Genomic DNA, 16,369 nt, shown 5'->3' with positions numbered 1-16,369 from the left:
AAAGATAACGAAAATAATTTTTTAAAGACTGTATCATTAAAAAAATACGAAAGCCGGATAGGCTCATTTTTGACAAGATACAAAAAAATTAACTCGTTATAACGAGATAGTTATCTCGTTATAACGAGTTAGTATCTCGTTATAACGAGTTAGTTATCTCGTTATAACGAGTTAGTTATCTCGTTATAACGAGTTAGTATCTCGTTATAACGAGATAATTATCTCGTTATAACGAGTTAGTATCTCGTTATAACGAGTTAGTTATCTCGTTAAAACGAGTTAGTTATCTCGTTATAACGAGTTAGTATCTTGTTATAACGAGATAATTATCTCGTTAAAACGAGTTAGTTATCTCGTTAAAACGAGTTAGTTATCTCGTTATAACGAGTTAGTTATCTCGTTATAACGAGATAATTATCTCGTTATAACGAGATAATTATCTCGTTATAACGAGATAATTATCTCGTTATAACGAGATAATTATCTCGTTATAACGAGATAATTATCTCGTTATAACGAGACAGTTTTCTTGTTATTTCGAGACTTAATAGCAATATAGGAATAAAAATGGCTGCAGTTTTAAATGCCGTTGAATTTTTAGCAAGTAATTATCAGTCAAATTTAACTTGAACAATTGATAAATGGTTGAAAATTTAATTTGCTCTGGGGTTTACTCATGAATAAATCTTGAACTATCTCGCTGTCAATAATCATAGCAACTCTAAGGCGAACACTTTTTCACATTTTTGTGAACTCCTCCTCAAATTGTTGCATTAGGACGCGATATTTTTCTTAAAATAATATTGCCAAACATACTTGCTTCAAACTTTAGCAATTTATTTATGACAACTATTTCTGATGAATGACACTATTTCGATATGTTTTGGACGACTTACCGGTATACAGTTTCATATATCAATTTCATTAAATATCAGAGACAATATAAGTGCAACATATCGTTTATGCAACATATAATATATAGATTACAGTGTTATACATATGTTACTTCTGAGATTCAGAAATGTTTTGAAGACGGGGGATGGTGAGACATCAGCAGTTAGATCATAGGCGTAGTAATAGAGGGGCTAATGTCCACACCACCACTTTTGAAAAGGGGGCGGTCAAGAGTATCTTTGTGCCCCTTCCTCCATATTTTTTTTACCTGAGTAAATATCTCCCGAAAATAATGGCGAATACTCGTAGTTGGAATATCAAATCTATTTTTTTTTCTTTTTATTTGTCAAATATTTTACTTGGTTTACCCCCCCCCCCTTTGAACTTCGTGACTTATGCATATTGTCCACGATAATGAGGAATGGGGAAGCAAAAATGATATTACATCCTTTTAAGTAATAAGACGTTAAATCTGATCTGCTGATATTGACATTTTATCTAATATTCTGTCATGATACAGTTTATATTTTTTGCGGGTGGGGGGGGGGAGGGGGGGGGGTCCAAGTTGTGGAGATTCACGGAGACCTATTTGAGATTCACGTCTATTTGGCTGATCCTATATGTTTACCACATAGTGTCAGAACGTCAAACCAGAGTTTACAAAACAAAAAAAAGTTTACAGAGTTTACAAAGCCAGTTCACTTTTATAATCTTTTTACTTAGGATTGATCAACGAATAGGCCTAATACTACATATGTATGTTTATATTATTAATACAACATTGAAGCAATGTCGTTAATTATTTTCCTCATCACAATATCTATTATGTATACTTTACAAGCATATAATTTTTATTTCAAAAAGAGATTGATGATTTTTTTTTTTGGGGGGGGGGTAATAAATAGAGGATATTCAATGTTTTGTAGTTGATATGGAATTTATTTCACGAGTGGGACAGGAATTTTTTTTATATTTTCATGAGTGCGAAGCACGAGTGAAAATATAAAAAATCCTGTCTCAACATACAATACACATTTCTTGGCAAAATTTATGCTTGAAATACACCTTAAGTAATGCTCATCATATTGTAAACTTTAGATATTAAACTTTCATTCTATACCCAAAAAGGATCACATGTCAACTGTTTTTACTAATGCTGACCTTCACCTTTTATTGTGGCTTCCGTAGAATAAAGAGCTCCAAAAGTTTTTTTTAATTCTACCACATTGATAATAACCCAAAAATTACATATTGTAATTTAAGATTCCATGCCAAATTGGTAAATTAAAATGTTTCTTTCTTTTAATAAACAGAAGAAATATATAAATTATTAAATGATAAGTACAGTATTAGTTCTTGATATTCATCATATTTATTATTGAGGGGAAGGAGGGATTGATGATAAAAACAACGTGAATTTAGTTTTTTTGTCAAACATTGAATTTTGATCTTGCCCCTTTAAGACGATAAAATTGAACTGGTATTCCTTGTTAACAGGCAAGGAATTATCAAAATATGATCGTTAAAGCCTAACAAATGGTTTCATATCCACATGATTTATTCGGAATATTCAAAATAATGGGATTATTTCTATGCATTTTTTATTGCGCAAACAAATATTACGCAAACATTATAATAATTTTAACAAATTCAAGAAAGCCTGAACAGGGCAGTTAAATCAGCCAGAGTATATCATTTTTTTCTGATCACCTTGTACAAGTTGACAAAATTTTGATGTTATATACATTCCATTTGAAGATGACACTAATTCTATTTTGCAATTTTAAGGTATAACACAACAACATGAGGCGGTCACAAGTTTCCATATATTTGTCTTCGGTCTTTCCAATAAACAATACTAATCAAAGGCATAACACAAAAAAACCTAGTATGCTGTTCCATAAAATCTTTATCACGCACACTTCAAACAAATTTGATCGACTTGCTTCTGTATATTTCCTATAAATAATGGTCTATTCTTTACTTAGATAAATCAATTCTAGATCAATTTTTATCTCGTTATAACGAGATAACTAACTCGTTATAACGAGATACTAACTCGTTATAACAAGATAACTAACTCGTTATAACGAGATAACTAACTCGTTATAACGAGATAACTAACTCATTATAACGAGATAATTTTCTCGTTATAACGAGATAACTAACTCGTTATAACGAGATAACTAAATCGTTATAACGAGATAATTATCTCGTTATAACGAGATAACTAACTCGTTTTAACGAGATACTAACTCGTTATAACGAGATACTAACTCGTTATAACGAGATAACTAACTCGTTATAACGAGATAACTAACTCATTATAACGAGATAACTAACTCGTTATAACGAGATAATTATCTCGTTATAACGAGATAACTAACTCGTTATAACGAGATAACTAACTCATTATAACGAGATAATTTTCTCGTTATAACTAGATAACTAACTCGTTATAACGAGATAACTAAATCGTTATAACGAGATAATTATCTCGTTATAACGAGATAACTCTCTCGTTATAACGAGATACTAACTCGTTATAACGAGATACTTACTCGTTATAACGAGATAACTAACTCGTTATAACGAGATAACTAACTCGTTATAACGAGATAATTATCTCGTTATAACGAGATAACTAACTCGTTATAACGAGATAACTAACTCGTTATAACGAGATACAAACTCGTTATAACGAGATACTAACTCGTTATTACGAGATAATTATCTCGTTATAACGAGTTAAATATTTTTTTGTCTTGTCAAAAATGAACCTATCCGGCTTTCGTAAAAAAATATACTAAGCAAAGTAATAATTTAAAGACTCGGAGTTCAAATACTACATGTACTTGTATGTTGGTTAATTTGTATGTATTCTATGTGCATTGTTTTGTTGGCAAGACACTTTCCTATGTACACTGTATACTGCAAGGCAGCAATGAACAGTCTTCTCAGGCAAAAACGCATGCTGAATAATGGAAGCAATATATATATATATATATATATACGGTATAAAATTACATTTAAATTTGGTTACCATTTACTGAAAGAAAGAATATTATTGTATATTCTGATTAATTATGTTATTCTCTCTCTAGAGAGTGTACATTGCATATATTTCGTGTTTATTGGTATGAATTCCTGCTAGAATGATTTTTTTTTCATCATTCTGAAATAGTCAAAACTATGATTTTTTAAACATTCGTCAAGGTCAATAAAAATTTAGATAAGTACAACTATGCGCTTAATGCATGACATAGAGGAAAAAATGGTAAATATTTGGAAAGTGATTTTGTCAAGTATTTCATCACAAGGCATTTCATTTTGTACAAATGATAATGTGTTATCTGTCTGTTTTGCATTCCTGTCTATATATCATAAGATGTTATATATATATATATATATATATATATATATATATATATATATATATATATATATATATATATATATATATATATATATATATATATATATATATATATATATATATATATATATATATGCATTGAATTTCAATATAAATATGAGACTTTATGTTTCGGGGAGAATGTAATATAAGCATGGCCTTATTACAAAACTTTGTGTATCAGATACATCGTGTTTGTACAATATTTTTTTTTAATTTCTATAATATCATTGTTTTGTATCAATTATCCTTATTTTTTTTTTTTTTTTTTTTGAATTTTCACACTTGTTTTTTATCTGCTCTCCAGTGGATTCCAAAATGTAACAGCTACCTTTCTGTTTGATTGTCATATATACAAAACTATATTTAAAGTTTGACCAGAAATTGATAGATTACTTACATCGAAATTTTTTCTCCGAAATTTAGAAAAGAAAAATTGAATTGAAAACTTGCGACATCAAAACACGTATCAAAAGTACAACGTTATGCTGCAGTGTAAATACAAGTGTATTATATATTTTATACTTTCATCTTTGTAATTTTCAATAAAGAACTCATAAGCTATCATTAACTACAGTGTTCCAAAGAATGCATGTGTCGCCTGTTTTGTAGCTTCATTAAAGGTGTAAATAAATCTTAGAGTGGTCAGCTTTTTATTTACTATAAGCATAATAGACTGATAGTTCATGCATTTCCTGCAAAGAAAAAATAACATCCATGGATAGTGTGACTGCGATAGAATCTGACAACCAAAGAAAATATAGTTCCATAACCCTCAAATGGATAATATAATTGAAATTACCAGAAATAACTATTTGTCTTTTCATTAATACATGTTTCCAACAATCCTCCAAAAGAGATTTCAGTCTGCCTTTACTGAAATTGCCAGTCTACACGATCCATTGCACTCTCTACCATCGGCTCATACATTCACCTCTGTCGTTGGTTCGCGTATACCACAGTGATCAGCACGAGAAATAGTCCTTGAAATGTTATGTTTTTAACGTTATGTCAAAAATCTTGACTCGAGCCCATTGCAGAGGTGTCTGAGAGAGGAACGAACGACAACTCTGCATAGGAGATAAGATCCATTGTTGAATACCTATCCCGATGTATTTAAATATAAGTTTGTGTGGTAACTGAATATCACACAGTTTCAAAGTATTTTTTCATGAGCTAAACATGTTTCCTATAATCATTCAAAAGAGATTTTGGTTCTGTCTTCACTGCAATTCTCCGTCTACACGATCCATTGTGGATAGTATTTAAATATAAGTTTGTGTGGTAACTGAATATCAGACGGTTTCAAAGTACACTATCATGAGCTCATAAACATGTATAAATGCAATTATTTAAACCCTGCCTCTAAAAATTCAAAAATCATCAGTTTAATTAAACTACCCGAGATATTTTTTGCAAAGTAAGTCAAAGGTCAAGGTCAAGTGGATTGTAAAGAAAAAGAAAACTAATGATACTTGTTTAATCTCTACTTTGATGCTATGCGTATCCAATGTTATACATAAAGTTAATAATTTTAATGAAGGTAAGTATTCCAAGACTGGATCACCTCAACGATTTAGTACAAGTAAGAGAGCAAAATCAACGTATGATGCCTTCATTTTTCTAAGTGCATTCAAAATTTCATTGACGTCATTCTGTCTATAATATCCTTTTTTTTTGGTGAACAGTATACCTATATTAGATTCTATCTTCAATCCTCAAGTACTCAAGAACTGCCTTTGCTGACATCTGATATACTCTTTCTTTTTAAAACACATAAACCAGTTCAGAAGAGAATTTATATTTGTGAATAAACTTCTTTTGCCAGAAAAGATGCATGTTATATCAGTTGGAAATATAAAAGGAACAAATGGAATCCTTAGACATTCTTTATATAGACATTTTCAAGTCCTACAGTTTTGGTGAAAACTATTCCAAAAGTGGATCATCTTTCTTCTTTTTGCTTCACAGTTATCGTGTGTAAATGCTAGAGTCGTTCATGGTCGATGCATGATAAATAAAGTTTAGAAAGTTCGTTTCGTTATAATATGAGATAATGTAAGCATTTCTAAAACCTGTTCAATTTACTTCAACATTTCCAATTTTCACTTACATTCCATTACATAAAATCAGAAGAAATATATCATATATGTATAAAGATTGCTTTGATGCTCTGTGTATTCAAAATTACGGAAAAAATAAAAAGGTAAGTATTCCATAACTGGATCATCTTAATTCCTGAGTAATAGTAAGTAACATTATCGAGATTTGATTTGTACACATTTCTAATGGTAGACAAAAACTACATAGAAGAATTTCTATCAACAAATTTCCTTGTTTAATGTGCAATATATAATCTTTATGAAGGTAAGTATTCCAAGACTGGATCATCTCAACGATTTAGTACAAGTAAGAGAGCGAAATCAATATATGACGCCTTCACTTTTCTAGTGCATTCAAAACTTCGTAGAAGTCATTCAGTTTACAACCTCTTTTTTTAGTGTACAGTATACCTATGTTAGATTCTATCTTCAACCATAAGTTACTATAGAATTGCTTTTATTGACACCTGATATACTCTTTCTTTATGTAACACATAAACCAGCTCAGGAGAGAGCTTATATTTGTGAATAAACCTCTTTTGCCAGAAGAAGGTGCATGTTTTTTTTAGAGAGAACAAAAAAGGAGCAAATGGAATCTTAAGACACTCTTTATATGGACATTTTTAAGTCCTACAGTTTTCGCGAAAACTATTCCTAAAGTGGATCATCTTTCTTCTTTTTGCCTAACAGTTATCATGTGTAAATGCTAGAGTCGTTCATGGTCGATGCATGATCAATGATGTTTAGGAAGTTGTTTTCGTTATAATGTGAAGTAATGCAAGCATTTTTAAAACCTGTCCAATTTACTTCAATATTTACTTCAACATTTTCCATTTTCACTAACATTTCATTTCAAGCTGTAAATAGAAATATACCATATAAGTATATATGTTTGCTTTGATGCAATGTGCGTTGAAAGTTATACAAAAATATTAATAAAAAAATATTTCAAAAATGGATCATTTATATGCTTCAGTAATATTAAATAACACTATCGAGATGTGATTTGTATACATTTCGAATGGCAGAAGGAAAAAAACAAAATAGAAGAATTTCTGTCAACAAATTCCTTTGTTAAATGCACAATATATATCAGATTGATGCAAATAAGGTAACAAATTTATCTTGAAGAAAATTTTACTGCTTATGTCTTCGTGTTCTTCCATAGTCGTATGGCACAGGTTGAGCATCTATACTCTTTTGTGCTTAACATGTATCACTTGCGAAATGCTAGACACATTTTTCTGTGTGGCGACACAGAGGATGATGAACTGTACGATGCATTCCTAAATGCATGACATGAATTGGAAATAAATTCCACCTGTGACGTCACTCTTTTGTTCGAGCGCTCCATTATTTTTCAAGAATGGAGAGTTGCAAATTACACTGAAAACAGAATTTGTTATGTTCATATTCTCCTTTCCGTACCGCTAACGAGGAAAGAACTTAGAAAATTTTAACATGTTTATTTTCACATAAAGAAAATAGATGTGGTATTGTTCAGAATCGATCCCGGTACCTTCACCATCGCAGTCAGGTACTCAGCTTGCTACGCTATCGAAACTGTTGAATGACAGCGGATTTGAATTACTTCAGTACACTTTTTTTGCCTTGCTTTCTCTCTATATATAAATAAATACTACTAGTATGTTAAATGTACATTCACAGTGTAAATTTTAAATATTCTTTATTATATATTAATGAACAATAATTACAAGCATTTAAAAGGGTGGATTTTACGCGGGTTAATGTACTCGTTGCGCTCCATTCCTTAAAAGCAATTGGCCTGACCCCTTCGGGTCAGTACATTAACCCTTACGTAATGCTAGTAATGGAAATAGTATTTCAATGCCCATATTCCAGAAGTAATGGTAATGTTATGCATTACTTTCAAATGTAATTAGCCTGAAGATTGACGTGTATTTCCAATGTTATATACAAAACTTGAGCATCTCGATGGCTGTGTACTAGTTACTAAGTAATTGCAAGAAATGATGCATGCATATCAAAACTACATAGAAGTATTTCTGTCCACATTTTTTTAAATGTACATTATACCTACATTATATTCTTTTTTTCTTCATTAGATCCTCAGCAATAGCATTTTGTTGACATTTGAGATACTGTTTTTGTATGTCACATATGTCCCAGCTTGGGAGATGCCTATTTTTGTGAAGCTACCTCTGTTGTCAGAAAAGATTGTTATATCAAGCATATTATATCAGTAAAAATCATTTGGAAACAACCTTAAAAAAATTTGAATACTGTAGATTCCCAAATATACGCGACGAATTTATTATCGCTTAATTTCACAAGAAGCAACTCTCGCGAAACAAAATTAATCGCTTTTGTTTTAATGGTACTGAAATGCATGTAAAATCTCCAGATCAAATGTCTACTTGCGAATTATTGTTCTCGCGATTTAACGATTTAAAATACTCGCGTAAAATAAGGAATCTACGGTATCAGAGATAGAGATAACGAACAGTAATCAAGCTCATTAGTCCATTCAAAAAAAATATAAATCTGGAGCAGAGAAAACACGGACCCCTAAAATATCAGAGATGGGATCAGGTGCTATGGAGAAGTAATCATCACCTGTTGACCGGTCACATCCGCCATCTGCTCCCTGTCTTGATGAAGAAAACGGAAAAAAATCAGTAGAAAATTTAATTAATAATGGCTTAACAATTAGAAAGAAAAAGTCAGCCAGTATTCGACTTAATGATAGATTGTATTTGCTTACAAAGTCATTGTATCGACCATAGAACTTGCAAAATGATGGCTTTAAACGAGACTGTTGATATTCTTGTTTCATTAACTACATTGTACAGTACCAACCAGACCCAATCTGACACAAAGTAGTCCCAGAGCGGTCCCGGGGACTGCTTTCTGGGACTGCTAAAGCAGTCCCACAGCAGTCCCAGAGCAGTCCCACAGCGGTCCCAGAGTAGTCCAACAGCAGTATCAGCGGTCCCAGAAAGCAGTCCCAACAGTCCCAGAAAGCAGTCCCAGCAGTCCCAGTGGGCGGGGTTAATTAATTTAATGGGCAGAGCTTACTCAGAATGAGATTACCAATAAACAATGTAACGATAAAAGACAGTTGAAATTGATGATCATTTCTTTCTGGGATATAATTTTTGAGCCAGGCCGATTCCGATACTATACTCTAAATGCATTTTTCTTAAGTATTAGAGTTTTTGAAAAATTCTTTGTTAAATAATGCCGAGTATTATATTTCAGTCACGATTATTTTCAATGACTTGCCAATTTAATTATCGTTAGATTCTCAGTTTTAAGTGTTTTATTATACGTAAATGTTCGAGTGTACATCTGTAAATCCCGCAAATGGAACCCTCAGATTATGTTCAAAATTAATTAATCCCGAAATAAATTTATACACAATTATTGAAACAAAGATTTTTTGCAGTACATAGATTGAAATTAGTATCATTGTTGACCAGCGTGTTCAGTGATGTGTAACACTGATACCCAAATAACATGCATTGACTTTCTGCTAATTATGCCCAAAGGCGATTGAAACCTCAGGTGTTGACACCATTTTATGCAATTGTATTGTTTTTTTTTTATAAATCGGCCAGGTAAACACAAACAAAACAAATAAGAAATGTCATAATTCCCGATATTTTCAAATGTTTATTTTTTAAATAAATGTACTATTTAAATACCTTTTTTATAAATTAAAAACTAATTCATAAATAAATCTCCCAATAATTGTTCACATGGTTTATGTGACAGAAGAATGGTAGAATATTTCTATTTTGTTAATAAATTATTAGGTTTTATTTGAGGGCGGTAAAAATAGCATGGGGTGCTCTTTTTTAAGCATGGTATTAGCTTTTTCAATTAAGAAAAATCCAGTACAGTACGTCCCTTTGAAAATCTTAATGAAATGACAAGTTTGTTTTTTTTTTTTTTTTTTTTTTGCTTTTTGTTCTTTTTTTAATAAAGTGCTAATGCAAACTTTGAGTATATAATTTGACAGCATTGATTTATCAAATAGGCCTAGATATTTTTTTTTTCAAACACCTGTATTGAAGTTTAATTTAAGGAATAAAAATCATCCCCTGACTTCCCTTTTTACTACTTTCATTTATTAAAATCAATTCTTAACTACAATTGTGTAAATTTACAGCCCCTGAAGATATTTAGTAATTACATCTATTACTATCTCTACTTATTTAATTTTTGTAAGAAATACTTGTTTCTTTTATTTTTTATCTTAACACCTCTCTGCATGAAGTAAACAAAACAACAACAGTGAGCTGCAAATTCAGAATACACAAGGGGCGGAGCTATCATGTCACTCAGAACCTTTTCCACGCATGAGTAAACAAAGCAGTCTCAGAAAGCAGTCCCAGGGACTGCTGGGACTGCTGGGTCTGCTTTCTAAAGCAGCCCTACAGCAGTCCCCGAGCAGTCCCACGGCGGTTCCAGAGCAGTCCCACAGCGGTCCCAGAGCGGTCCCAAGGCAGTCCTGGGGACTGCTTTCTGGGACTGCTTAGGTGTCAGATTGGGTCTGGTTGGTACTGTAAAACTGCACACGAAGCAAATCTCGAAATGTGCATCCCCAGATGCCTCATCCAGAGTTTGGTCCAGGTAGGGCTTGAATATTTGTCAAAAGCTTGCCTCGTTTTACAAATTGTTTGTACATAGAGCATGATCTTGCATATCGAATCAGCTGGGAGACATAAACCCCATATGCAAGTGATAAGGGTATATTGCTACATAAGTAAGAGAAGTTCACGGTAGAAAAATTGAAGTCAACAAGTTTATCATAAAGATTTGTTGTTAAGCTACCATTAACGTCTCTTTCTAGTAAATTATCCAAATATGAAACAGATGTGTTCAGACTGTGTGGTGTCTTTTAATTCTATTTCACTGGGATATATTGATTCGCAATTGGTACCGATGGGAATTGGGACAAATTGTTGAAAGCCCTCCAAAAACTAGATAGATTCTGTCTATTAGAAATACATAAAAAAAAATCAACTTTAGTGTACTTGTGTGTACAATAAGAATGTTTTTAATCAAAATAATTTTGCAAACGACCAATGAAAAGGTAATTAAATTTACAAGACCCATTTTTATTGTAAAAGCGCTAGCAGCTGTCAAAATCTGGATTTTAATTTATCGCGAGGAATAGTTGTATCAAGTATTGAAAAGTCGTACTTTTCGATGTTATTGGTTTAGTAAAATTTTGTGAATTCAAATTTTCTTAAAGTTCTTTGGAGTTTTTAAGTATCCAAATCTGATTTACATCACTTCTCGAATATATTGGTGTACAGTACTCTTGAAGTTTCTCCTTCACTGCTGTTAAAATTTTAGTGAGGGAGTAAAGAAAGAGGCTTGATGGAACATTTTACCAGAACCCGCCTTGTAACTTTGTTTGTAAGGATTTTTATGATTTATGAAGTAAAGGAATCCGCCAAAGTATAGTAATTCAAATTCATTTTGTTTGTGGGAATATTAAAAATATTATAATATAATCTGACAAATGATTTTCAAGAATTTTCTTATTAGAAAGGGAGCTAGGGTATAAGTTGGATCACCATTTGCAGAATTAAATTCCGCTTTACTCTAAAATACAACTCAACTAATGAGTCTTACAAATAAAAACAACGTTGTTAACTGCTTTATCAGCTCGGACCGTGCATACCAATCATATTCTTTTTTCACTTCTGAAATATTGAAGACAGAAGGATATATGGTTTTCTTATTGCCCCTCAATCGCTTAATAGAGAACACCAAACACGCAACGAACGAACGTATCTCGACGATATTGACCGTATTACTAGTATATGAATACCATCAGTCGCTTTATATTTATTTTGTTATTATAAATAAACAAAAACCTGTGTAGACAATTTAATTACTAGTACTTATTTTGTGCATTTATTTAAACAATAAAATGCTTTCTTTGGTTGTTAGTACGGAAATACTAGTATGTAATTTTTTTCTGCAATAGTTGCAACGTTAATTCCGTACTAACAAACAAAGAAAGACATTTTATTGTTCACATTTATATCTGTACAAATAAACATTTTAATTAGGATTAAGTAGATGAAATAGTGAATTATTGATGTGTACGCCATTGTACGTTTCATTGATAAAACAGCCATTGCTCAAGAAATTGTACCTGACTGATAAACGGCAATGGTTTCCTAAAGAAATAAAGTACATAATATTCAGTGGATGTAAATATTTATTTATTAATTCCTAGTTGGTTATGAACGACAAATATCGAGTTGTAACTACATGATTGCTGTTGCACAAGTACGTGCACTCACACACACGCCTGCATGTTTCTGAATTTCTTGTATACCATTACCATGATTACATAAACACTTAATTGAAAACAAAGATTAGGGATAAAAAAAATTAAGTATATTTCTTATCCGGCATACTTTCCTTTAAATTAAATGTTACATGTTAAGGAATTTGTCCATGCATAGGGACATTTTTTTTTCTAATTCAGCATTTTGGGGAAGCCTTTCTAGATAGTTTTCATAGCACATCCTTGCTAGTTCAGATGTGGACCTTTTCTTCTTCAAAGGTTGTTGTTGTTGTTCGACCTCGGAATCCGTATCATCATCTGCGTCAGATACTGGTATTGCTCGTTTTCTGTCTGGTTGACAGCTTGTTGATGCGGGATTTTTGGTTGAAGTTGCGGTATCCTTAGCAGGTGTACGTATCTTATCTGGCTTACTACAGTGTGGTGCAGAATCCGAAGAATCTTCAACCGTGGAGGGGGCGTCCGTGCAGCGTCTAAATGCCACACTCTGAAATAAATTCAAAATTTAACCTCTTTCCTTTTATGTTAATTAAAACATGTAACTATTCTAAGAATTAAAATAGTATTTATTTTAGGCTTTGAGAACTGGTTGGGGTGGGAATGTGCAGGTTTCTGCGGCTTATACTTCAGTTAGATACAGAAGAGAGGGGGGGGGGGCTTTAATTCAGGTGCTCGTTCTCTTGAGCAATTGTTCAATGAATTATTATATCTATGTATTTAAATCTGAGTTGATATTATCTATACTGACTTTACTGACTTTTTAATTTTTTAGTATTTTAATCTTTATTTATTTAGTTTATAAGATTGTAACAGGTATTATTATACTTCTGTTAAAATGTTTCCTATATGAAGTTAAGAAGGTAAAATAAGGTAAAATAACTATTTTTCTATAGGCTGAAAATTTCACGTCTAACAAAGCTATACCCCGGGGTATAGTTTGTGCTATCCACCCCTCGGAAAACTTTCATTCAATTTTTGCCGCCAGTTTTGATTTCCTGCATTAAATCTAGAGACTGATGATGTCATTATGACTTCACTAGCATTGTGACGTCATCAGCATTTCAGCTTATTCTTGCAGTGTTATCTTATGCCAAATACTTCCCCAAAATTCTTTTGAACTTTTCATATTTTGCCTATGACACTGTAGTATCAGGTAATCCAACCCTCAGAAATTATAATTTACATCAGTATAATAAAACGCTTATCCACTGGCTTTTAATGGGATAGCTCTTTCATCAAACCCTTGACAGGAACTATTCCCCTCGGGCAAGCCCTCGGGGAATAGTCTTATGCTAATTCTAGTCACAATGAAGTTTTCTGTTACAATAATATTTGAAAAAATATTGCTAATAATGTATGTATAATGTAAATGTTGGAAAAATGACACTCGTTTTGATCGTCTAAATGTTGTAAAGAGCATATAAAACAAACAATAATATGCCTTTCCCTTTCTCCAAAAAACACCAACAGTAAACATGGACGAAAGAAAACAGCTTTTTCTGCTGATAGCTTTCATGTTTCTTCAGTACAGAAGGAATACTTTGATTCCACTGCCTTACGAAAATAGTCGCAAGAGGCTATTTCTAATGATTCAGCTGATGTTTCTTCAGTACAAAATTCAGTGGGCGGGACCGTTTCCTTACACAGAAAACGAAGAAAGGATAGCGTTCCTCCTTGTCTTAAATTTGTGCCGACAATATATGACTTCCTCACGTCTCCCTCCCCCAGCGATACTTTCAGGATAGAGTACAGAATATTACAAAGTGCACCAGCAAACCCTGCTTTGGGGGTCCCAAGGGATACTTACAGAGACCTAAGGTCGAGGCCCTTTGAGTTCTGGATACTGAGTGGTGAGACCATTGATTCATTTCAAGAATTAATGAATCGAGTTTTCTTATACGTTGAGTTGCATGGAAACATGAGAAATGGGCAGTTAATGAGTTTAGAAAATAGAGTTTTAATGACATTAATATGGCTTAGGCATTATCCAACATATCCAATGCTTTCCCTTTGCTTTGGAGCAAGTACATCTAGTGTAGGCTACATTTTGAAGAAAACATGGTTTATGCTGTGGGACATATTGTCTTCAGAAATTCGCTGGCCAACAGCAGCGGAATGGTTATCCATGAGAGGTCGCTGGGACAACATGCAAAACGTAGTGGGTGCTATAGATGGGACATCGCATGAGATTTACATCCCACAAACGGAGCCTCAGCAGGAATTTTATAGTGGACACAGAAAATATCACTGTATCCATACACAGGTAAGAATTCAAAATTAACTGCTTCCTCAAGCAAAAATGAACATTCGTAAATTACAATTCAAATTTACATGTACATTTATGCTTATGTTCAAAATATTACATTTAATACAAAATAAAAACATCCTGTGTAAAAAGGCATGTTTTACAGGTTATCATAGACAATGAGAAGTCCATTAGATATGTACATTCGGGATTCCTTGGGCATGAGAATGATGCGCATGCTTATGCTAATATCCTTGAGATAGGACCAGGACAAGAGCTTGATTTGCCAGCAGGACTTTTTATTTTAGCAGACAGTGGATATCCTCAAACTGAACCACTTGTAACTCCATACAAGACCGCTGACATTATTCAACAACCACAAGATGAAAGACGTCGTCGACGAAAGTTTAATATACGTCATCGATCAAAGTGGGTTTACGTTGAGCATGTCATTAAAGATATAAAGACGTTTAGGGTGATCGGTTCCTTATATCGACACCCTTGATGGGAACTTGCATCTATTGTTGAACTGTGCTCAGCTCTTGCGAAGCGTCGTATTGATAATTATTACCACCTTTAATACTCATTATCGTTATAAACAAAGGTTATCCTTCAATATAGTATGGATCAATTGTCATTCAATTTAACCAAAATGAATAAATAAATACACATTAGAGCCTTAACATATGCAAATGTTAATATTATTATACTGATGCAGGCTTGTTGTGTCATAAAAAACAATTCACAAAACCTAGAACGCAACACCAAAGCGATATACTTATCAAAATGACGAATTATTTTTCTAAACGTGTGATTCGTCCGTACGTTTCGTCAGATACAAAGGTAATCACAAAGTAAACAAGTTTACCGTTTGTAAAACAGAGATCCGTTCGTTACGTGTTTGGTGTTCTCTAATGTGAGATTTTAACATGCATATGATACTTTTAATCCATTCTAAGAACGTGTCAAGGTCTTCTTTTTCATGTTTGGCCCATCTCCTGGCGTAATCTTCCACAAAATTCATAATATTTATGAAATTATGACGCCAGTTGAAAGATCAGAGTTTGTGATGGTACGTATTTTCGTTCTTTACATGTTGTCTTTGGTGACAATATGTGCCTACCCTCACTGTACATATTGTCGTCCATCGGTACATATTGTCGCCGACTGAAAAGTTATACTTGTATATATTGTCGCCAGCGACATTATGTGCCTACTCTCACTGCACATATTGTTGGCCCACAGAGTTGCTAAAGGATATGTTTTGTAGTGTTTTAAATATATTTGGAATGTTAATCACGTAAACTTGTCTTTAAGGCTATTTCATGCAACGCAAATGTGATGGTACATATTGCCGTCCTGAACATATTGTCGCCGGCGAATTTTGAAGATTTTTA

At 32.7% G+C, this 16,369-nt stretch overlaps 1 protein-coding gene across 1 annotated transcript; it reads left to right on the top strand.

Moving 5' to 3' along the window:
* Window positions 1–14,645: 14,645 nt before the first annotated feature.
* Window positions 14,646–15,477, top strand: LOC133187673 (uncharacterized). The gene is made up of 2 exons (XM_061323088.1): window positions 14,646–14,990; window positions 15,139–15,477. Exons 1-2 carry the CDS (start codon window positions 14,646–14,648, stop codon window positions 15,475–15,477), a joined length of 684 nt encoding a protein of 227 aa, XP_061179072.1.
* The last annotated feature ends 892 nt before the right edge of the window (window positions 15,478–16,369 follow it).

This window comes from Saccostrea echinata, unplaced genomic scaffold, assembly GCF_033153115.1.
Source record: "Saccostrea echinata isolate AGI-Se365-2 ecotype Australia unplaced genomic scaffold, CSIRO_AGI_Sech_v1 ptg000015l, whole genome shotgun sequence".
Classification (NCBI taxonomy): domain Eukaryota; kingdom Metazoa; phylum Mollusca; class Bivalvia; order Ostreida; family Ostreidae; genus Saccostrea; species Saccostrea echinata.
Note: the sequence above shows the minus strand (reverse complement) of the source record. Positions and strands in the feature narration are given on the sequence as shown.

Excerpts from the sequence above, each read along its gene's own strand:
- LOC133187673 (XM_061323088.1), top strand. The coding sequence starts at position 14,646 with ATGAGAAATGGGCAGTTAATGAGTTTAGAAAATAGAGTTTTAATGACA. Across the intron at positions 14,991-15,138 it reads ATCACTGTATCCATACACAG|GTTATCATAGACAATGAGAA; the intron begins GTAAGAATTCAA and ends CATGTTTTACAG.